General features: G+C 38.1%; 1 protein-coding gene across 2 annotated transcripts; it reads right to left on the bottom strand.

Annotated features, from left to right (window-relative positions):
- Nucleotides 1-24,350, bottom strand: LOC145476081 (uncharacterized). Of its 2 annotated transcripts, XM_081455334.1 has the most exons (15): nt 23,775-24,350; nt 21,686-21,805; nt 21,123-21,280; nt 20,677-20,786; nt 19,936-19,996; nt 19,548-19,676; nt 18,646-18,830; nt 17,817-18,022; nt 13,155-13,379; nt 12,321-12,386; nt 10,686-10,864; nt 9,812-10,155; nt 8,977-9,119; nt 8,313-8,372; nt 1-7,966 (listed from the first exon to the last, which is right to left on the bottom strand). In XM_081455334.1, the coding sequence occupies exons 1-15, from the start codon at nt 23,812-23,814 to the stop codon at nt 7,836-7,838; spliced, it is 2,157 nt and encodes a 718-aa protein (XP_081311460.1). In that variant the 5' UTR covers nt 23,815-24,350; the 3' UTR covers nt 1-7,835. The 2 variants fall into 2 exon arrangements, with proteins under 2 accessions (XP_081311460.1, XP_081311463.1); XM_081455337.1 differs by lacking the exon at nt 12,321-12,386 and having other exon boundaries at nt 23,775-24,347.
- Nucleotides 24,351-24,418: the final 68 nt, after the last annotated feature.

Below are 24,418 nucleotides of genomic sequence, written 5' to 3'. Positions count from 1 at the left end.
AAACATCTTGATAAACATCATGTTAAATAACAAGACACGCTCCTTCGTGTTTCCTATCACGAGCTAAATAGCTTCGCTTTTCGCAATATAGCGGCCACCAAAATGGCATAATTTTCAGGAGCAAACCACGCATTTAAATTAATACATTGTAAAAGCTTCAGGTGGAACCTGAACTCTGCACTGATCTGAAGTTGACCGAATTCGGTAATAATTCAACGGGTCTTCAAGAATTTCCGAATGAAATTCCGTTCTAGTTACATCGTAGTTTTAAAGTTTCTGTGACATCAAGAGTTTCGGAATCATTCTAGCTTTAAATTTAGTTTCTCTCGCACTGTTAGCTTCTTCTGGACTGCAAAAGTTTCCAAAAGAATTGAAACATGAGCAGATTTTAGTAGCGCTACAGGTTTATCATTTGCCTTGGTGTAAATTGTCTTATCTTATCTAAGATCGTCAGCTAAAAGTGCGGTGGTAGCCGCTATGTTGCGAAAAGGGACAACACCGCTTTGCTACTTCGATGAAGCCCACTATTAAAATAACATGAATATACATTAATTAATAAACAAGTAAGCAACATTGGATCTGTTTACTTCAACCAAAATGGTACTAGTTGGCAATATTTTCAATATTTATCATTCTTCCACTTAGATTTAGCTTTACAGAATGACAGTGTCTATGAAAGTGATGTATGAAGAGGGAGCGAAGTAAAGATCAGTAAAGGCAACCGGCAGGGAGTCCTTCAGCTGTTTTTTACGTCAATATTGTGACATGAGCTTCTTGTCAGTTAGATGTAAAGGCATGGCCTGGGTCTGTCGTCCTTGGGATGATAAATTTTGTCATATCATTGTCAAGGTAGTTTGTGTGGGATCTACTCGACTGCGCGTCGTCGTCTGTAACTTTTTTAATATCGTCAATAAAGAAAAGGATGTAGTAAAAGTAGGGTGAATTTGATTGGGTTAATAACCGGCTGCCGACACAGAATGTCGTCTGTTCGCAGGTTATAATTACAAACCAAACAAAAGAAACACTTATTGCTTCGCTCTTTTAACATATTTCTTAGACACAAAGTGGCTTCCATAGATTGGATTTGCATAAATGTTGACAACATGCTCCTAAAATCGTTCATCATGTTTTTAAGGACACGTTCACGTCTAGCTGTTCGCGAGTTATACAATTAAAACCCAAACCGCAATTCCTTTACGTACCGCAATTTAAAGCAATTTTAACATTTGTTTGGACACAAAGTTTCTTCAAAAGACCATACTTGCATTATAGTTGGCAATATGCTTCTAAAATCGCTCAATATATGCCCCAAAACTGACCGTTGTGTTGCTAATTATGCTCGGCTGTCGTAATATCGTTATTGTGCCAAAAAACAATTTCCCATCCCCCGCGCTTCCGCAAAACAAATTTCATTTCCATAGAAACTACTTAACAAATAATCAAACTGAGACAAACAGATCACTGACACGCTGTAAACATTCAGCTCAAAGGAATTAACATGAAATAATACTTGTCAAGTGCAATTTAACAATTTCTTACAAAATAAATTGATGCTAGTTAGTCAGCTATGGCAAAACTTAAGAAAAAGGAATTGTTTTATTGTAATGGCTCTATTATGCTCTCAATAAGGCACTAGACTGTACTTGATGTGCTTCGCCCACACTATTGACTACTATCATCTTCGAAAGTACGTCGGCATAACTTGTCAACGCCTATTGCATAATTCAACTGCAAAATACGAATAATTCAAAGAGAAGGTACCGTCTTATTTATTCTTTTTACGTTGATATATTCTTTTTTTACCTTATCAATTTAGGCAATTTTGCTTCAGGCATTCCCTGACGCGCTTAGCGGCGTTTTTGGCCGGCTTCCAAATGAAAAAAGTCTTTCAATCCGTTGAGTTCATAGATCTTATACCCTCTGCTGCCTCTGCCAACTTCAATTTAGAACAATTTGTTCTCGCATGTTCTAAGGCGCCATTTGCAACGTTTCGGCTGCCTCAGACAACCCTTCCCCTCTGCTCCTAGTTATCATGGACGAGCTAAATATTCACTGTTTCAGTAAAAGAGTCGTAAAAATGTGAAGCACGTTGTGCGATTCTCTGCGAGTTGTCTAGGGATCTCAGCGAGGAGACAACTCAAGCCCCGTTAACACCCCGGTTCATACCACGCCTGAGGAATTTGAAAACGCAGCTTTTCGAAAACGCTCTTCACACCGGAGAAATTTGAAAACGCAGCTTTATTTCAACGGTTAGGCCTACCGTCAACAATGAAAACGAAACTTTTCGAAAACGCTCTTCAAACCGGAGGAATTTAAAAACGCCGGCTTTACGTTTTCGTGTGGACGGAAAACATTTTGAAGAAGAAGCTTTTCGAAAACGATCTAGTCACGATAATCCTGTGAATTCACTGTCCGAGGTTTCCTCAAACAGAAATCCAAAATGACCGGTGATTATTGTGTTTTAAATTTCTCCGGCGTAGTGTGGACGGAACACATTTGATGCGTTTTCAGAGCGAAACCTCTTTTTTCTTCATCCGGAGCAGTGCGGACGAGGCCTCAGTGGCTATATGGTAAAACATGGCAAGCGACAAAACTTTTTCTCATACTGAACATTTATGACTCGCCTACCCCGAACCAACCCACAGCGCCCCGAGTGTCAACTTATGTGTTTTTTTTTGCCATTGGTGTTTTTTTGCCATTGATTAAAAGTAAATATTACCTCTGTAAAACCCAGAGACCGGAAGATCGAAAGAAACACGAAGGAAGACGAGTAATGACTCAATTTATGCTTAAGACGGGTTTACACGTGAGCAGGAAGAGGAACTCGAATTAACGAAGTATTATGGCGAGCAGACAACAATGAATACAGCGTGCAAGTGACGGAGAAGGAACTTTTTATCTAGTATTTCCACTTCCTAAATACAGTCGCATTAAAATATTCCCATACAAGCTCAGGTTTATATTGTCACGCCACGAAAAAGTACAATCGAAACCACTGAATAAAAGAGGACAAGAGTTTGAAATTATTGAAGATTAATAAATAATCAACTTCTCCAATCTCAGGTTTGCGAGACACTCCGTACTCAAGTCATCCGTCACAAATTTTCAACTGGATTTGTGAAGCTCAGCAGTATGAATAGGCCATATTTATGGAAAGCCATAACTTTCTTATGTGGTTGTTTATCATTATTTGGTGTTTTTTCTTCATAATGTGTTGTAGTTACTTCATAACGTCGTGTGGTTTCTTCATTATGTGTTGTAGTTACTCCATTGTGTTTTGTGGTTTCTTCAGTATGTGTTGTAATGTAGCTCTCACGTGATGTGTTTTATCATGATGTGGTGTAATAACTTCATTACGTGGTGAGGTTTTATCGTGATGTACTGAGGTTGTTAAGTTATGTCTTGTGCTATTGTCATGATGTAATGTGGTTACGCCGCTGTTATGTTTTCTGGTATCCTCAATATGTGGTTTGATCATTACGTTATGTGGTTTCGTCTTTATGTCTTTGTTACCGGCGACCTTTCGCTCGATAAATAGACTCTAAATTCATCCAAAATGATCCAAAGGACAATCAACAATTAAATAGCTGGCAGAATTACAGATTCTTTAATCTCCTCAGTAGGATAGAACCGTAAAACTAGAAAGCAAATACATGACGAAATTCCATGAGAAACTGAACCGTTCGCGAGTACATGTGCAAGCCAAAATACAAGAAAATCTTACGACAATACAATAAATCAGAGCGAAAACGAGTTACAAATACCTTTGTCCAGCGACGAAGGGCAATGACTGGTCTTAAATCTTAAAGGATCCAAGGAAAAAATGATCTATTTTGTCACAAACGAGCAAGATAACTTCGATTGCCTTACATCTGGCGTTGGCAAGCACACGTGTTTTTGTCGAGCGCGCGCTAAGAACCTTGGGAATTTACCCAAGCGTCTTTTCGGCTTAATGTTAGTTACAGTCTTCTTGACCTCACTTCCAATACCGAGCTCTAGTACCCAGGCTTCTTGCTATCACGAACTGGTTAAACAAGATGGGTCCCAGTTGCTTCTCTTCCCCGGTGTTAAAGACAACAAAATAGCGAGAACAAGCAACGACAACTTGTCAACTATACTTGACAAGATGCACCTTGGGTATCTTTAATATTGAGAACTTCCAGCGTGAAAAGCTAACTGTCACGTGATCAAATATGTAAGCTATCTTCTGAAGAAATGAACCCTGAACATCATAGGTCCTTCGACGTAGACGGCCTTTCTTCCTATTTTCGACTCCTTCATGATCGACCCTATGAACGCTGTCATGGAGCCTCATCCTCTGAACCTTTATTCCCCGATCTGCCAGTATTTGCTTTAGCAGTCCCTCTCCACAAGAAGGATATTCCCAAGTTATTTCCTCTACAACTTCATCAAGCTGATCTTCTTTTTTTTCTGTGAGCTGCAACTGACTGAGGCCGTAACAACCCATTCTTCGATAAACAGTACTTTCTGAAACAGAAAGTAACGACGCGATGTCCTTAACATTAAAGCCATCCTCCAGGTACCCCTCTAAAACTGACTTAGAAATTAAGTTTCCAGGGGCGCCACAAACTTGTTTTCCTGGTTTCCTTGACGGTGGATTGCTACCGTAGTTTAAACACTCTAACCCAAAGTCGTCACTGCGTTGCGATCGTTCACACCTAAAAGTTCCATTTCTTCGAAGATAGCTTACGTATTTGATCCACAGTTACCTTTTCACGCTGGAAGTTCTCAATAAGATGACCAAGGTGCATCTTATCAAGTATAGTTGACAAAATGTCGTTGCTTATTCCCGCCATTTTGTTGTCTTTAACACCGGGGAAGAGAAGGAACTGGGACCCATCTAAAAACCGGTTTCACCAGTTCGTGATAGCGAGTGAAGCCCGGGTACTAGAGCTTGGTATCGGAAGTGAGGCCAAGAAGACATAAAGACGAAACCACATCACGTAATGATCAAACCTCATAGCGAAGATACCAGACAACATAACAGCGTAACCACATTACATCATGACAAGAGCACAAAACATAACTTAACAACCTCAATACATCACGATAGAACCACACCACATAATGAAGTTATTACACCACATCATGATAAAACACATCACGTGAGGACTACATTACAGGATATAATGAAGAAACCACACAACATAATGAAGTACTACAACACATAATGAAGAAACCACACCAAATAATGATAAACAACCACATAAGAAAGTTATGGCTTTCCATACATATTTGTGTCTCGAGGAGGAACAAATCAATCAGCAAACATCTGTAACCTTCACATCAACAGTTTATACAAAATACAACGTTTAAACAAGTCTTTCCGTAGACTGCTAAAATCCACTGTTCTTCCCGCGGCCGTCTTGATGTAGAAAGGAAGATTTTAAAAATGCTCTACTCTAAAACCAAAGGATGCTATCGAGCTGAAAGCTTGGGAGAAAATATAAATTTTGAAAGTCTTATAGCCGATGACATTTTTGATTGAAGCATTTGATGACGTCAACAGAAAACAAAGAACTGATCTCACAGATGGAGGGTGGGCCGCCTGTGGCTAATGTTGCTTCACATTGACGTCAGCATCACATTCATTCCACCAGCCTAGGGCGCTCTCAGCGACTTTCGTACGCTCTCGGTGACTGTCGTGTGTTCTCGGCGAGGTTCGTGCGCTCTCAGTGATCCTAGTGTGCTCTCAGTAAATTTGGACTTGTTCAAAGTTTACCTTGATAGTCATCGTTCGGCCAACAATGAGCAGCGAGAGGTGAGAAATAAAAATAATTTGTACGGGAGTTTTGTTTCTGTCTTAAGGGGCGTCGCCAAAACGAAAACTCTCGGAAAAATGCTAGCTTTCTTGCTTCACAACCATCGAACTCAGGTTCTAGATGTTCAATAACTGAGGCTGATAACGACAAAGCGAGAGCTGAAATTACCACCACCGGCAGATATAAATGAGACGCCCGGTAACGAATAAAACGTCTGTGCTCAAAGAAGCGTACGTAAATAATTTAATACGATTATTAATTTATTCATTTTATCTCTTACATCAATAATTGAACTCTGAGAATAACTTTAAGGTTGCTGAAGAATTTGACCTTTTCCTATAATAATTTACATCTCTTAATATTTTCATTCTAATCTCTAAATTATTTTCGTATATTTCTCAAATTATATGAATTTGTATCAACACTTTATCTCAGTGCACTGATTACAAAAAGTTCCAACAACGTCTAACGGACACATTCGCATTGCAATACAGAAATGAAAACTAATTTCTGAACTCATCAACGTTTCATGCACCTATCAAAGGAGCTACGTCACGGTTTGCGCATCTTGAAAAGTTTAGCCTAAATTTGTCAAGTTCGTCTGTAATCCGTGTCAATCTTCTCCATCCTTAACCGTCCTTGCTCCTTTATGGTTTAATATTATCTCTTGGTTGTTTCACTATCTTAGTAAACTGTTATTTTCAGGTTTCCTTTAATTTAAAGATAATTTTGCACCTGGCTAAAAGAACTCAAAATACTTTAACTGAGCTCCTTTAACCAGTTTCCCCCTGGAGTTGGGGGGGTTGCAAAAAATCTTTGTCGCTACGTGGGGGAAAATCAACACATTGTTGAGCAGAAAGGCGACAACAATAAATGAACATTCTCTCGATGTTCCACTAAATTCTCCGTACTAACTTCACAAGAAATTTTATGACAATTGGTAAAGAGAATTGAGATTCAATCCTACGAATGGATTGCCACCTCCAATATATACAGGCCACTTTCTTTCTGTTGGACAGTTGTTCATATCTGTATGCAATGACACCTTGTACCCCTGCCTAGCCTTTTTCCTCTCTAACATACGGAGAGGACATGGGCAGGAGACTATGTTTCGCCTCGTTCTGGGTTAAACATGCAATATCTGCAATTTCAATTACATTTCACGAACTACCGTATGGGAATAAAATTTACATCATTGGAATAATAAATACTTCACTATACTCTGTACAAATGAAAATCTCGGAAAAAATCAATTTTTTTGAATTTAAATTCTTCTGCTAACAAGTATTACCTCTTTATAAAATGATAATTAAATAATTTCATTTATACATCGTACTGTTCAATTCTGCATAATAATTCTCAATGGGCCCAGCTGCATATTGTATGTTGTAAACTGGAAGTTGCTCAAAACTACAATGAAGCATTTAGAAATCACTTCAAGTCAGACTGGAAAGTCTTAGCCTTGAATTTTACAAGTTTCTTCATTCAGTTTTCACTCCATTTATATCTCTGACATCGTTAGCTTGATATTACTAATTCCCACTGGCTCTAGCTCTGTTCTCAAAAAGCAAGTTAACGAATTTCTGGAGATCCTCTTAAATTTGAACTGATGACAAGAAAAGACTGTATTGCAGTCCTTGAGTTTGAGTCTGTTCGGGTCTGACGGTGCGGGTGTAGATGCGTCAAGCAGATCGATCCTTGTGTATCCCGCTCGCATCGAGTATCCTGCTCGCCTCTTCCCGCATGTCCCCGTCGCTTCCCGCGACTAATTTCTGCGAGAGAGGAGACTGTTTTGTTCCGTGACTGTAACCTTTCACACCTCAGCTGTGCACGCAAACCGCGCACATAGTAAATTGCATACTTTATATTTTGCGAGTCTCTTGACTCCTGGTGCTATGTACTGCCGTTTTCGCTTTGGAGTCTGGAGCCCAAAGCTTTTCTCTGTTACAAACCCGGCCAAAAGAGTCCATTTGGTTGAGATTGTGCAGTGGAGCTCTAAACTCCTCTGGGTTTCTGAGTGTATTCCTTAAGGATGACATTATCTATTTATAACTAGAAGTTCCAGCTCATTACTTTCCTAATTTTTTTCTTTTTCTTTGTCTTTTCTTTTGAGATTCCTATACTTCTGTTTGATCGAGTCTCTTCTTCGACGCTTTCCTCCATTTCCTCTCCACCGCTTACGTCTATAAAAGAACAGAAAAACAAAACAAAATGAGTGCAAGGAAAAAAGAAAATACAACATAAAGTTGCGGTACAGGAACTTTCACAAGAATCGGTTTCTACAGCGAGAAAAAATGTCAGCGGAGCAGAAAAACTGTTGTGGAACCTCTTGATGCGGTCTCAACCCCCACCCCATTCCCTCTGCGGCCATTTCACTCTCAACCAGTTCTTTCTCGGCCCCAGCCGCTGTCAGACCCTTTCAGCCGGAACCTGTTCACAGGCTAACGGTCACAGATACAACACGCAGGTAACAGAAAGGTGCCAGTTACATTTTCAAAATTGAATTCAAAAAGGCTTTTTAAGATGTACCTAAGTCTTCAGGAATACTTCGGTTCTTGGAAGTTTTCTTCTTGTTTTTCTTCCTTGCTTCTGAAAAATAAAACGGCCAGTTGGTTGAAACACATTATTTACAGCTACAAACATTACTTGTAATAGAACTCGACTCCTGACATCCAACTGAGCAATTTACCCTACAAGTAACAGGAACTGTTATTTCGGACCTCCTCACTGTAAGATGGCTCGATACCCTTTGAGAGAAACAATGCCCGTAGCCCAATAAAAATGACAGCTGCTACATTTGGACGAATTTAGAATCACAAGTTTAGTAGAGTTGCTACTACACTGCCGAGAGGGGCAGGTGTTGTATAGAGCAAGGTAGCAAATGTCATCACTGCTTGCAGGCAGGGAGTGAATCTTGCTGCCGAAATAAACCATTTTACAGTTGTCTGTTCAGTGACCTGGTCCCTGAATGGCAGTGAGGCTGGAGGTGACCTTGTTTTGATACAAACCTTACTGCTTTTGTTGTGTAAATCAAGTTGTTCTAACTAGGTGCATTTACATGACAAAAGCAGAGAGGTCTGTATCAAAGCGGGGTCACCTCCAGTCTCGCTACCATTCAAAGGCCAGGTCACCAAGCAGACAACTGTAAATTAATGGTCTCTTCCCGGACAGCGTTGTTTGATTCTCAAGTTACCTATCTGATCCTGTCTGGAGCCCTGAACTTGTGTCACGTGACTCGACTTATCTGAAATGACTGGCAGAATCTGTCCAGCGGTACTTCCCGCGGAGGGACGCTTGTCTTTCACTTTACGGAAAAAGTCTGGCTCTATATTGTCACTAACAAAGAAAAAGCAAGCAAAAAATGAGTCAAAAGCAGGTAACTACAGGAGCCTATTATAGTGTGCTTGTAATGGTTTTCAAAGCTCTTTTTTGTGGGACCGTAAAGGGACAGGTGATAAGAATAAAGATAGTCACCAACTACTACGATATGAACATGTATCTTTGATGTGTCATTAAATTCTCCATGAAAAAAAACAACAAAAACAAAAACAAAAACAAAAACGTCCGGCAATCATTTAGGAAAATACATATCTTGGGCGAAGGGTTATCAAAAGGCTATCAGTATCACAGTTTAAGGCCAGTACCAAGCCAATTTCAACAAATACAAATAACACACGTAGCACATCACAACTTGGAAGTCAAACAATGCAACTGGTGTAGACCGCGGGAGAACCCACGCTAGTCACGTTTTGGTGTTGATCTTGAATACTTAAGAAACATCATGCTTTCTCTGAATGGTTAATAGAGAAAGATTTGAAAACCAATTCTTGATCTCGGGATAAAATTGAAGCCAACACAACAACTTAGCAATCGATTGAAAGCCCCTCAACATGTTGCTTATCTCGGTGAACAGCTGAATAATCTTAGCTTTGCTCGCATATGTAATGCCATGCCAGCCATTGAAAAATCGCTTATACAATCACTCTCTATTCACGACATTTATAGCAATAACACGAGTGAAAACAAACCCAACAGGGGAGAGGGCAAGCGGATCCGTCTTGACTTTGCTTTTCCTTGCCCATTGTTTTCCAGCCTCGTTGCTCTCTGGAGTCCCAGTCTCCCGCGGACTAGATGACGTAGGACTCGTGTGCTGGGTTTTAACATTCAAAGGGACTGGACTCTGCTTAGCTTTAGACACCTTGAGTGGAGCTAACTGAGTGTCCACTGAGGGGGAGGGTGGCTTCACATCCACTGCTTTCACGGGAGTGGGTCGGTAGTTATTCAGTCGTAGTCTCTCTGGCATTGTCTTGGATTTGATTGGTGCCAGGGTGGAGGTTGTAGTACCTGATGGCCGCACAAAGGGTGCTTGATCCTAGAAAAAGAGAACATCTAACTTAAACAATCACTATAGCGTGATCTCCTCCCCGACCCCCTCAACCCTCTCCTGTCAAACGGGATCTCAGTTTATGTCGGCTGTTTCTGATCTTGATATTAGCATAAATTTACCAAAACTGACATTTCACCTAGCACACACAATGGCCACTGCGTCCTTTATGAACTTCAGCAACTACATGTATGACTGGAATACGTTGAGTGATATTAATTTACAGGCATTTATACCACCCTGCAGCGAGAGCTGTCATGTCACCATTTGTCTGCTAATGCTGCACCTGTTGGATTCATCACTTCTTAGCCTGCATAGCAGGTGCTACAGTAATAACAGGGGTTGGGTTGGTGCCGGAGTGAGAACAACCCACGCCCTATTATTACAAGCTAACTTGACTGCCTGACAATGTCCAGAAAAAAGTCATGGCTCATGTTGAGTTGGGTCAAATCATAAACAAAATTGACCAGTGCATTATAAACTAACGCAGCCTCAGCACAAAAGAAACATACATGTACCTCAAAGCTAAACCTCGGCAGAATGGGTGGTCTGGTCGGGTTGCTGTGGTTAGAATCCTCAGGTGGGACGGGCGAGCCCGGTATGGGGGTAAGAGCCATTTGCGGAGGGTAACGACTGTCTTCCTCACTGCTATAACCAGCAGCATCACTCTCACCATTCATGCTGGGATGGAGAAAATCTAAACAACAGAACACATGAGTTCAAAAACTCACTTGCACAAGAAAGAAAGAAAAATTGAAAGAAATTACCAAATAAATCGATTTGCTCAACGATAGTCACATTCCTCAGGATGTTACATTTAGAACGGAGAGTCTGGACACCTACATGCAGCATACATCTAGATAATTCATGAGTGATAGTACCAAAGAGTATCTGCGTGGGAAACTGTCTTTGTACATTTTCAAGTCAAATCCAAATGACCAATTCCTGGTTGTATCAAATCACTAGTAAGTATATAAATATCCTAATAAAATTCTTAACAGGTACATGTACGGTATACATCAGTCATTCAAAGGTACATGTATATGCTAACTTTAATATGACACTGTTGACGTCCCGACTGAAACTTTGTCGATTCATACCAGGAGTCATGATGGAAGGGCGTGTCACAGCAGTGACACTTCTCCTTGAGTGCACTGATACCTCTCAGCTTGTGCAACAAACGTTGTCACTACGACATGCCCTTAATTATATTTGTTCCCATCAAGGTTTTGGTGACCCTAAATACACATGTAACCCTGCAACATGATCCTTTGTGTGTCATGTAACAATGAACCTGTCAGGGTTAACTTGGGGTTTATAGTTTTGGTAAATAAAAAATCCAAGGGTTAAATACACTGTTAGTCTATCAGATTTAACTTTAATGATTCCAGAATTTACTGGTAGTCACATGTGTATGAGTACTCAATTAAATAAAACCTGCACTGTTGGAACACACTGTCTTCCAGTTGTTTGAAATGTCAAAATGCAATGGCAAAGAGTTGTAGACCACATTTGGATAACATTTGGACAATAATAAAACAAAAGCGCGTGCTCTGATTGGTCAATCAGCTATGGTTTATTGTGCCAGTAAACACATGGAAATTTCGCGTGTCTTCTGAATTATCATATAAAAGCAATAGACCACAAGTTTCTATGGTTTAGTAGCATGACAAACCACGCAGGTTTTATCAGCCTATAAACCATAAAAACTTGTGGTCTATTGTCTAAATAACTAATAAAAAACTTCTTGTTTTCTTTCGAATTTTGCATTGTAATGTTAAAAAGCAAAATCCAAAATGGCAGCGTACAGGAACCACAATATCGGTAGTGGCAGTCAGTACGAGAGTGAAACTTGGCCAGGAATTACATGGGTGTGTACATGACAAAATGCAGCTAAATAAAATGATTTATTTAAACTGTACAACAATTTGGCCATGACTTTATCATGATCACTCCGTGCCTGCTATGGCAATTTGATAAAATATTCGGTTACAACAAAAGCTTCTTGGATAATTTCTTAATTTCACTGGTTTTTATTTATTTATTTATTTTTTATTTTTAACAAATGAGGGCAACATTTCCAACACTCTAGAGGCAATGTATGTTTCAACAGTGAAGGTTTCAGATTTTAAAACTAGAGGATGTCATCTTACAGGGTGACGTCGGGGGTGTTATACTGGGCCATGCACTAACATCATGCAGCAATGAAACCATGTCCCCTGTGCAGGAAATATCCTACATATTAGTCATGACAGAGCATGCAATATCAAGTGGTCCTAATTACATATTTAAGACCAGAAAGAAAACTTAAAATGCTACATTTTTTTAGTTCCATGCAGGAGGATACATTTTGAGTAGTAAGTCACAAATACTATCCATTTGGAAAACAAGTTGCGACAAACTATACTATATAATATATAAGAATCATATATCAAATGACTCGAGTTTGTTTTAAGGAGCAAAAGACAGTTTTAGAAGAGTAACAGATCTAGAAGACTGTTTGGAGTAAATCAAATTGAAATAATATAAATATCATTTGCCACTCCGTCTTTGTATATTATTATAATTATATCAATCTTGATGTTCACTGCAATTTTATTCTTGTAAAAATAAACAGGCATGGAAAGATTTTTCTGAAAACATTTTATAAAATGCAGAGTTGACATGCAACAATTGATGCATTATTTCTATCCTTCAAAATAATATTTACATATATTTTTTTGGCAAATGAGGTAACAATATCATGAAATGAAAGCAATGTCAAGACACAGAAATAGATGCAAACATGTTGATGAAAATACAGTACCTGTAGAGGATCAACTGAAAAAAATGATACAAAAGGTCTTAATTGAACACTTAGAACTTCCACAAAGAGAAATCCATGTTTACAAGGAGAATCTATATTTTGATCTTGCTATTGAAAGGATTTTAGGTTAAATTTTGTGACCAAGGATTCAAAGAACGTCAAGGAAAACAAGGTGTCCAACCTGCTTCAGTTGACCCATCATCCTGACCGTTCATCTCAACAAGAACCTGCACAGTCGCAGTGTCGTTACCAAGTATCTCCTGCACCTCTGAATCACCAAGATCTGCTGCAAGCTGTGGGTGGTAACCATTTGTTATTCTAGTGCCACGGACACGATCAAACAATTGCACACCATCAGAGCCATGCTGACTATTGTCGGGAACAGCAAGATTCTCTACGGGAGATTCTGCAAAATCAATACACACAAAAGAGACATTTTTTACACACAATAAAGCCATAAAAGAGCAAGGAACATACTACATGGTTTTACTTGGAAATCTAGCTTACAGGCAAATGTTAACACTACTACATTATTGTATCTGCTTGCAAAAAGTGTATTTTTAGTGGCCTGACATCACACAGCTGACCAAACAATACAACACACATACATACACGTGAAAGTACCTTCCCTGCAAAGAATGTAATCCTGCAACACTCAGGAGGTTCTACACATTTGCAATGTACTGCACACATGTAGTTACATGTATGAGGTTATATTTATATCATGTGTGTGGGAACAATTGAGTGTTTTCTATCCATCACCTTAGATTTTAACAAAAAGATTCTCTGATCTGCATCCACACAGAAAAAAATCGATTTTTTTGACATTTTACAAAGCCTTATAATGCTATCATAATAACAGCCATTCAAATCTCTACTTGAAATTACTTTAACCTTGACATGTATACAGGTATATATTTTAGATCACATCTGCCACCAAATCAAAATTTGGAACATGGTATACTTCTTGTTACAGACAAAACTGCCTCAGGCTTTATTTAACAGCACAAAAAAAATTAATATTTTATACAATGTATACACGTATGTGAAATTATATAATTGATACAGTTGTGTAAAACTTACAGAAACCCGTGGTATTTTCCAAAAACTAAGCTCATACCAAAATTTTCTGTAAACATTATAATTTAAACATCGTGTGGGCTTGAAATTGAAAGAAATAGAAGACTATTTTGGCAAAAACAAGTCATAGGAATCGAAAAGAGATTAAGCACACACAAAACTAATTATGAAAATACTGTAGCTTCCCAGTGCAGTGAAACACAAATCATGCCCCCTACTAAACTCATTAAAACAAAAATTTACCGCAACAGTTTGCTATTTTTTTTCTTCCAAAAAAAAAAAATTGATTTAGCTAGGAGCCATCGGCATGAAGGTGTAGGAGAAAATGTAAACATAAAACCAGAACAAGCCTTGTTCTGTGAACCTGTGTTAGAAAAGCTCTAACATAGATGTACGTACACTGTACATGATCATCTGCAGTAAGAGCTTATTTGTGGCTGGCACAGACATCGCGGGTCTTTAATGACAAGTGATTCCAAATATGTCTACCTGCTAGTTGACACGAGATCACGAAAAGCAATCACTTGCAATACTTACAATCTGACATAAGAAAATGAATCCGCTGAAGATGATATGTGCCTACTGATCAAGCTCTTAAGACACAGACCCAATAAAAAATTAACAGAATGGATAACGTTTCCAGTTTCACATGCACACGTACAAAGAACACAAGAGTAGATGTGCTTGTTCACTCAATCATCTTGAAAGACAAACTGACCACCAAAACAACAAGGCCTTTTTTTAATTTGACACAAGCTGAGTGTAATTAATAATGTGTCTACTCTTGAAAAATAAAATGCAAATTTCATACCATATTGAATTTCAGTAGACAAAACTCAAACAACACAGCTAAATTGATAACAGCCATATGCATGTTCAGTGTTTTTAAAAAGAAATAAAAGATAACAACAAAACAAAATCCGCTAAAATCTGAAAGGTCTTACCCATTGTCAGTAATATTTTTGAAGCAGTAGAGACAATCTGTGATATTATTCTCCAAACCAATGTACACCGAATGTTTAAGCCATAAATTCAGTGACACAATATTAACAATTCTTTTGGGGTATTAAACTGACAGTAATTTGTTGTTGGGCAGGTGTTCATTTGCATATTTTAAATCAAACAGAGAAACTGGAAAAAAATAGGCCAAAAAAAGGCGAGAAGAAACGAAACATTTTAGTTATTCAGTCACTCAACGTATACATGTACCTCTTCAGGTCAAGTAACTAAAATTCATCCAAAACCTGCATTGATCGAGAGTTCAATTCTTTACTGAAATCTATTGCACATGTATGTAAACGTAGCAAGTGTTGTTAGCAATTATAATTTGTTATCTGTTAACCATTTCACTTTTACAGTCAATTTCCTCAACTCACCAAATGTGGTTCTAATTTTATCGCCTATAAAAAATAAAATGCTCTTTAAAGCTAGTGTAGGACAAAGAAAATAAAAGCCATGGACATGTTTTATTGCATTAATAATTTAACTATTAAATAATAATATTATAGTTGTACATGTACACGTACATTGGTTCTAACATGGAATCCTGCGGATGTTAAAATGCACCATACATGCTAGACCATTGAAATAAAAAATAACATGTTCATGCATGCTGCTAATATTCAATTTTCATGTCTTACAAATTAGAATCTGGCAATTTGAAAGTGTTAAATTTCCTTTGATGATTGAGTGCAAAGACGATTGTCACAACCACATATACATTACGGGTATCTTTAATTATTATTTCTTTTTAATAATAGACCTGAATGTGTCCTCACATTTAGAAGGATGGTAAATGGTAAGTGCAAGACTTTGCAAGGAGGTAAGACTAATAGTGTTTTTCTTTACCAGCCCAGACATTTTGACTTCTTCAGTTATGTGACTGAGATTTCAAAGCATTAAAATCTGACTACAAGACATTCAGACTCAAAAACATTTAGACATCATGTAAAAGAAAAACAAAAAAATAAAGACCTCGGGACTTTCTTGGCCTTGCAAAAAATTTGAGACTCCGAGACAGCCTAGTGAAAATAGCAAAGCATAAGAAGCACAAAACCACTAAAAATGAGACTGCAAGACCCATGAAATTCTACGATAATTCTGCCAGATCCATGGTTTCTGAAGGAAAATTCACCACCACTACATGTATTTACATTATTTTAAAAACACATGAACCTAAAATGAACAAGCACAGTACGTACTAGTATTATTGTGTTTGAAATAAACCACTGTGTTTGATGCCAGACCAAGGAACAGAGCAATACTTCAAATATTATTGTTCACCTGACAGAAATTCAAAGTATATTCTCAAATGCCTATCACTAATAACTAAGTGATTAAACGGGTACAGGAAACTTTGACTCAGCTGTTTGGGCCAGTGTCGAACCTTTGAAATGTATTTCTTGTAATCCACTAAGATCTCTGAGCAATGCAGTACTTAGCCACTTTAACTTTTTCTAACTGAAGATATACATGTAAATGTATATTTACATGACTATTGTACAAAGAGTAACTCACTACTTTGCAGTTTCTATGGCGAGGAAGAGCAGTCCCTCAGACATCTAAAATTAGTGTTTATTTAGCACATGATCTGGCATAAATTGATTTTGTGAATAATTTTTAAAAGCAATTATTTACTGAAGTGGAGGTGAATAGTGGTGGATATTTACTGAGCCAAAAATAAAGTGGTTAGGTACATATCCACCACTTTCACTGACACTGAGGTGAATAATTGTTTTGAATTATAAGTACAAGCTGAATAACTAGCGGACCAAAAGATTTGAAATTCCTCTCAAGTTACAAAGGCTAAATGGAAAACTGTTCACCTGATGTGTGTGGTGCAAATTAGCTTAGAACTACAGTTCTGTATTTTTGTATACAAGGTCAAATATATGTAAATGTACAGTCATTAATTTAATGAAACCAGAAGTTGTTACATTTCTTGGAACACAAGTTTTGTAAATCATGTAACTCACAACCCTCAGATACATGTACTGTACATGTAGGTACAGTATTAAGTGGCTTCTCTATCAATGTACATGTAGAGCTAATAATTCACCTCCCACTCATCTGGCAGCTACCAATAAGCCAAACTTAAGTACAAGACAGTACAAGTGCAAATAATTTAAGGAAAAAACAGTGCAAAAACAAACAGTAAGCCATTTAACAAAATAACATGTACATTGTATACGAAATGAGCAAGATTTAAGCAATAAAGTACTTTTTCCATGTTTACATAGCCACCTCATCTACACACGAGGAGGGTTCAGAAAATTTGAGACAGTTGTGCAAGCCCAAGATGCAGTCAAGGATTTGCATAACTTTTGAGAACAATTATTCTCCACCCCCCCCCCACCCCACCCCCGCCAAGTGTTTAGATTCATGAGGCCATGTAAACAAGGTAAAATCTCTATTGCTTTTATAAACTATTTCTCAAAAATATGCACAAATCCAAAACATCACAACTGTGTTTGCCTGCTCTCATCAGAACACACCTACTGACCAATTCAATGAGAGCCCAGAGTATCTGTCAGTTATTTTAAAACATATAACAGTATATTGTACAGTATCTCAATTCTGCCCATTTGAATGACATGTACTGTACAGTCCCATCCCATCTCACTATTCTTTTTACCGTTACTGCCACCCTAGTATAGTACATGTACAAGTAATTACAGAGTCACTATTATTAGTCTGTGAGTACCAGGCAAGGCTCTAAAAATTGTCAGAGGAACAAACTAATTGTTAACAAAACAAGTATTACCTCTTCTCACTGGTATTTCTGTGGCAAGAGGATTGTTTGGATCATGATCTATTAACAGCTGACAGCATGCAGAGTGGTGTCCCTGTTGAGCATATTGAAATGGTGTTCCACCATGTTTGTCTTCAGCATCCTTGTGGCTTTCAAGCCTCAGCAAATGAGCAACACAAGGGGCATGTCCAGTTGCTGCCGCCCAGTGAAGTGGGGTCCTACAATCAACACAGTGAATATAACACTTGACACATATGAGGCTGCAATTACAACTGTAAGGTATGTGAGCCACACTAAGGACCACGCAATAGGGACATACATGTATGTACCACAGACACTGTCACAAACTGTCAGGGCTCGAAAAAAGTGCTGTCTGGTCATCCAGGGCAAGTAGATTTTCCTGCTGGGCAAGGGCCCAGGCAAGTCATCTGCCGACTAAACCAAATGACGACGACGATGATGATGATGATGATTTGATGTTACATTACGTCTAAGTATGTTATATTACTACAGACTTGTATACAGCCATTCAGGGAAAAAAAAAACAGTCTGGTAGAACAAAATAAACTGGTTTGAACAAATTTAAAATTGAATTCTAGCTTACCCTTGGGACCGGTAGCTCTACAATTTTGCTTGCCCCGGGCAACTCTTAGTTTGCTCTTTTAATGATTTAGTTGGCAGACGACTTGCCTGATCCCTTGCCCATTGGGAAAGTGAGAGCGAAAAGTTACTTGCCCAGAAGGAGTATTTACTTGTTGCAGATGACTGGATGGCACTTTTTTCAAGCCCTGAGACTGAGGTAAAAATTGAACCATAACATCATTCTACGACATACATGTACCTGCCATTATTATCCAAGGCTTCAATATTTACAAATGCTACTGAAGTCAACTCAACCAGGACAGAGCATTGTCCAGCGGCAGCTGCTAGGTGAATGGGTGTCCGTCCAGAGAAGTCCTTTCCATTGACCAGGTTGTGGCTGTCACTTACCTCTAGCATTACTTGACATGTTTGTAGGTAGCCATTCTATTAAACAGAAAAAAAAAAATGACTTAAAAAAAGCAGGCTTTCAAAATAAAATTTGGTTTCTGTTCATTCACTTAATCACACAATCCATCTTTGGGTGACTTTTTCACAGCACTTCCCTGTTAACCCAGAAATAGTCCTGCTACAGGTAACAGTAGGGAAGTACAATTCTAGGTAACTAGTATCTATGGTTAAAAGGTTTGGTGTATGACTATTAAAGTGAAACATTATACCTACATGTACATGTATTATACAATCATATATATACAAAATAAATTACATTGTACTGTCCTACATTGTAAGTACTACACTACATGTATCTGAGTGAAAAGACTGTATATAATAATTATTATAACTACTTATTATATATTATATAGCTTAAGCCCCGTGAGCGGGCAAGATGAAACAAATCCTGTGCTGTGACTGACCACCCAAGGAGGCAAGATAATGCTATCTTGCCTGCTCCGGATTACCTGTTGTGTCCCACAAGAAATAGTGTTCTTTTTCCATATAACATATTCTTATTAACCAAGCTTGTTCAGTCAAGATGGCTGGATATTGGCCTCTTTTTTGCATGTTTACAGACCTCAACTAGGCCTTGGTCCATATAAAACACGCAAAAAAAGAACTTGCCCAATATCCAGCCATCTTGACCTCACACTTGATAAATAAACCATATAATTATATTCATGCAGAACAGTAGAAAATTTTAAAGACCTGAGCTGCCCAATGTAGTGGCAGTTTTCCATCAGTGTCTCTTGACAATAGATCAGCTTTCTTTTCCACTAATAACCTGACGTGACCTGTTCGGCCATGGAAAGCAGCCCAATGAAGAGCAGTCATTCCCTGGAGAAAATAAAATGCACATCAATTACATTTAATGCAATGTATGTACTGATAATTTCACATAATATGCAGCACTTTCATGTACTGTGTACATGTAGTCTGCCTCTCAGATGCAGACAACCCTGGGACCAGAAAAAGTGTCCTTGTAATTAAGGGAGGTGATGCATATGGGCACTGCAGTTAACAATGTAGAGACTATACATAGCTGGGACCAAGGGACACTTACATCTACACAAACGTAAGGGTTACATTATTATACCTCATTATCTCGAGCGTCTACATCTTGAAGTGAAAGATGCTGCAACAGAACTTCAAGGGAACTATCAGAGAAAAGAACATGCAAATTCTGTTTAAATGCACCACACAGAATGAGCAAAAATGAACAATAGACAAAAAATTACTGATTGTATGTGTAATGCCATGTATTGCATTGGTAAGTTCCATCATCTGATGTCCAATACACAAAACCAATCATGATTGTGTAAAGCAATATTGAGAATTTGTACGTTGACTTCACAACTGAAGGTGAACCTCACAGTGTTGTGAGTGCAAGTGTTAGGCAACTCAAATAGGCTTAATTAGCCCTGGGCAACTAGCTCAATAAAACTGACATCTCTACTCCTGACTGAAACAGCTGAGAATTGACCATAAAAATAATTAATGTACAAAGCCCTGTGAGATCCATGTGTATCAGTGTGGCAAACATTTTGGTTTGATTGTTGTCCAATTTTAAATCTTCACAGGAAATTTATGGTAACAGCCACCTGCAGCTCAGAAGACTTGACACACACTTACAGTGTACATTCAACTTCATGTAAGTGTCACTAGGTTATTTGTACATCACCTACTGTTACATTGTCAGTATTAAGAAACTCCCCCTACTTGAGGCTGGGATTAAAATTTGTACATTGAGAGTTTCCTATTTACTCAATCAGGCTTCAAGCAGCCAAATGTGTCACTAGAAATAGACAGCGCATTTAAAAATAAGCAGTAAAATTACTTTTCATTGCTGAAGTATGTTGCTGCATGAAGAGGAAGCCTTCCACAATTATCGGCAATCAAACAATTGGCACCTTTTGCAAGTAGATAATACAATCCATCATGCCAGCCCTAAAAAATGAAACATTACATAATTATATAGTTCATTATGAATTTGAAAATGATAATTTTCTTACAAGTTAATACAGCCTGTACCAAAATTATAACATCACAGCAAATTAAAAAAAGTCAGTCCACGAGCAAGATGAATTTTAACAACTTAAATTAAAAGAACCTTTGATGACTACATGTACATTGTATGATCTTCAATTTACGAGGTGAACTTGCCATGGCAAGTCAGCAAAGGAAAAAAACAAAACAAAACAAAGCAAAGCTGAGCTATGACATACTGTTCATGTATATTTTGTAATGGTAATGATTAGTTATAGTCACTAACATTAAATGTACCTGATAAGCAGCCAGTGCAACTGGAGTTCTTCCGACATTATCACGTGTATCAATATTTGAACCGGATGTAACAAGATACTGAACACACTCTAAGTTGTTACAACTGACAGCTTGGAACAATGGCGTCATGCCCTGGCTATTCTTGCCTTCTAAAAGATCTTCAAGAGAAATACATCTTAATTTCAACACATTAATGCCCAGCACAGGTATAATTATAACACTGAGACAATATATTAGGGAAACATCACCTGGCATGCAAGTGTCATACAAACCTGAGATTTCAAATAAACATATCATCACATGATTATTGCACTATTTCCATCTCCCATAAGAGGGACATTAGTTAGAGTAACCCGTTCTGTAGTGATGATGCAAGACAGTTTAAAATATGCATAAATTTGTCTCTGATATAATGTCTCTGTAAATACATACATGTATATACATTGTAATCTTGCACCCAGTTTTTCAAAGGCTGGATAATGCTATCCACAGGATAAATCACTTCATGTAAATAATTAATGTGCAGTTTGTAAATTGTACAATCATGTTTATCATGAACTGACCTATATCCCTTGCAATCTCCTTCTTTAATTCTTTCAAATCGCCCTTCAACACAAGCTGATGGATTAACATTACTCTTCCTGCTGTTGTTGTCTGCATTAATGGCTCACAGATGGAGCCTCCTAGTCAAATCAAATCAAAAAACAAATCATCAACTGTCCTAGCTAGTGCACAGCAGTGTTTGAACAGTACATGTACAAGTACATGAACTTTGAGACTGACAGAATGAATAGTTCACCATGCCAGTAGTTCTTGAAATCAAGTTTTATCCAAGTTTCTGTTACAGTAATACAATGTGGCTTTGAGTTTTTTTCAATTATTGCTCCTGCTGGACAGAATGTTAGCCCAATTTGCAGGTACACCTCCCACCATCATTTTCACATGTTTAACCCTAATGTACAACAGTTTCTAGCGCACACTTGTATTCTTCAGTGGAGACATACACTATAAACACAGTGAATGCTCAAGAGAATGCATCACTACTAAAACACTGGTCAGTGCTCAATCATTCCTGTGTGTAATGTATCGAATGGACCTTCTTACCGATGTTGCACTTTTGCTCATGGCTCAAACAAAAAAAACCTCACTGCTTGATTTCTCTTGCTGAATATTAGAAAATATGCAAAGCTTCATTAGAAACCGTTGCAAACTTATAAAAAATATGGGAGCCCTAACTTGCCAGTTTTTACAAAGAAATGTATGCCAGGGTGCTTGCCCCCTGGCATACATTTCTTTGCAAGTTTGGGCTCCCATGTTTTTAATTACTAGTTTGCAACCAATTCTTATGAAACCTCATAGATTTCATCAATTCTGCATGATAAATTGAACTATGGAGGTGGTTTTTCGTTTACTTAAAAAGTATGTAAAATTGTTGACATTGCGTGACATCAGTAAGGTCCGTCGTGATAGATGTAAGTTTACAACATACTGGGGAGTTCAGAGCCACCTTAAATTTTCAAAAATTCAAAATGGCTCTCAACTACCCTACAGAATTTTGGTAAAATTAATTTGAAGTTGCCAAAGATACATGAGTTTCACCAATCCATCGAGCACTTGAAGCTAAAGTTAAGGGTGTTTTTAACACTGGTTTGTATCATTACTATGGTAACTTATTATGCCATGAACATTACCATAACTCATTTACCAATTATTGGGCATTTGTGTGATATTGTAATATCATTTCATAAAGAGTTGAAGTATTGATCCATCAAAATAATGCTGGAAAGTGATGGAAACTGTTGCCAGAGTTTATTCTATTTTTCTCTATATAATTTTCGGAAAGATTCAAATAAAAATTATTTATAACGTGTTCTTCTTAAACGACAAAATCCGAAATCCCGTCAATGAAAGTCGATTTAATAAATATATTGCTAGAGAAGAGAATGAACCTTGCTATTAAAAATCATAGCATGTAAATACAATACAACCTCCATAAATAATATGCGTAAAATTTGCCGTGAAAAACGAATTTGGTTTGGCTTTCCAAAATCACAATATCTCAAACAAACATTAAATCTGTAAGAGAATGCGAAAACGGCAACTCCGGTTGCGGTGAATTAAACCTTCTCTCGGTAAGCCCTTCCTAAACACATCTTCAGAGGAATGGTTGGGAAAATTGAATTTTCCAAAACAAAGACCCCCAGGTGATAACGAGGTCGCGCGCGAAGCGATTTCAAAACTCGGAATCGTTTTTCCGCAATTTTTCTTTGCTCAGTTTTAAAAAGGATCATTTCTACAATAGTGCTGATCGATCTACGTCGAAACTAAACGTCTGTGAAGAATTACGAGCAAGATAAAAATTAATTGTCCTTTTTCCTTCGCATCATTAAATCGCATGTCATTTTGCTTAACAACCAACCACACATAGAAGTCTTAATATGCCGTACACCACGCAACGCCACATTACGAGACGAAATGAAAAGCAAATATATCGAGCATATACAGAATTACTACGTCAAACTCTATAAACTTGAATTGCCGCGGCAGAGCTAAACGTCCGCTATATATTTTTCAAAGGCGCGCATCGATGAACAATTCGTAGTCAGCTGTGTTGTAAACTTGGAAATAAGTTACACTTCGGTTATTACTTACTTGGGCGGTCTCTTGGCCCTCCGAACGACGGATTCGACATGTTAAATGACAATCAGTGTTTTCAAGGCTGTCCCTGTCGATTAACCAACATCACCATGCAACACAGAACTTCTCCAACGAACAACATATGTGAACGGATGTTCTCTTTTATCCGCCATGCACTGACCGGAGAAAGTATTTGCTGTCTAAACCAGCAAACCGATCATGACGTTGGACGGCGAAAGGAACTTCCAGAAAGTCCAAACAAAGGCAACAGACAATGCCAAAATCAAGCTTAATGACTGTAGATTACATGGAGCCGCTCAAATTTATCGCACTTGTAATTGGAAGGAGATGCAAAATGGACGAGGTCTTGCTCTGTTTGGTCACACTCGATTCCCCGTAATGGCAGCTGCTCGGTTTCCGATTGGTCAGCGAACAATGCCGATTGTAAACGACTTGAGACACCTGCTTGAACATCTCACAATATGACAAAAATACAACATGTTCGTGAAGCTAAAGAGAGAGGGCGGACTCTGTAGGAGTGCTAGTTTCGGAAAACAAATGCCTCTTATATGCGACAGCTATCTAGTGGTTTCATTGCAACAACAGAACGAGTTTCTCTCGTACGATAAGCTGTCAGAAGTAAGCTGAAAATTAGTTGG

This window comes from Orbicella franksi, chromosome 2 (assembly GCF_964199315.1).
Source record: "Orbicella franksi chromosome 2, jaOrbFran1.1, whole genome shotgun sequence".
NCBI lineage: Eukaryota > Metazoa > Cnidaria > Anthozoa > Scleractinia > Merulinidae > Orbicella > Orbicella franksi.
The sequence above is the reverse complement of the archived record's forward strand: the minus strand, read 5'-3'. Positions and strand labels throughout refer to the sequence as shown.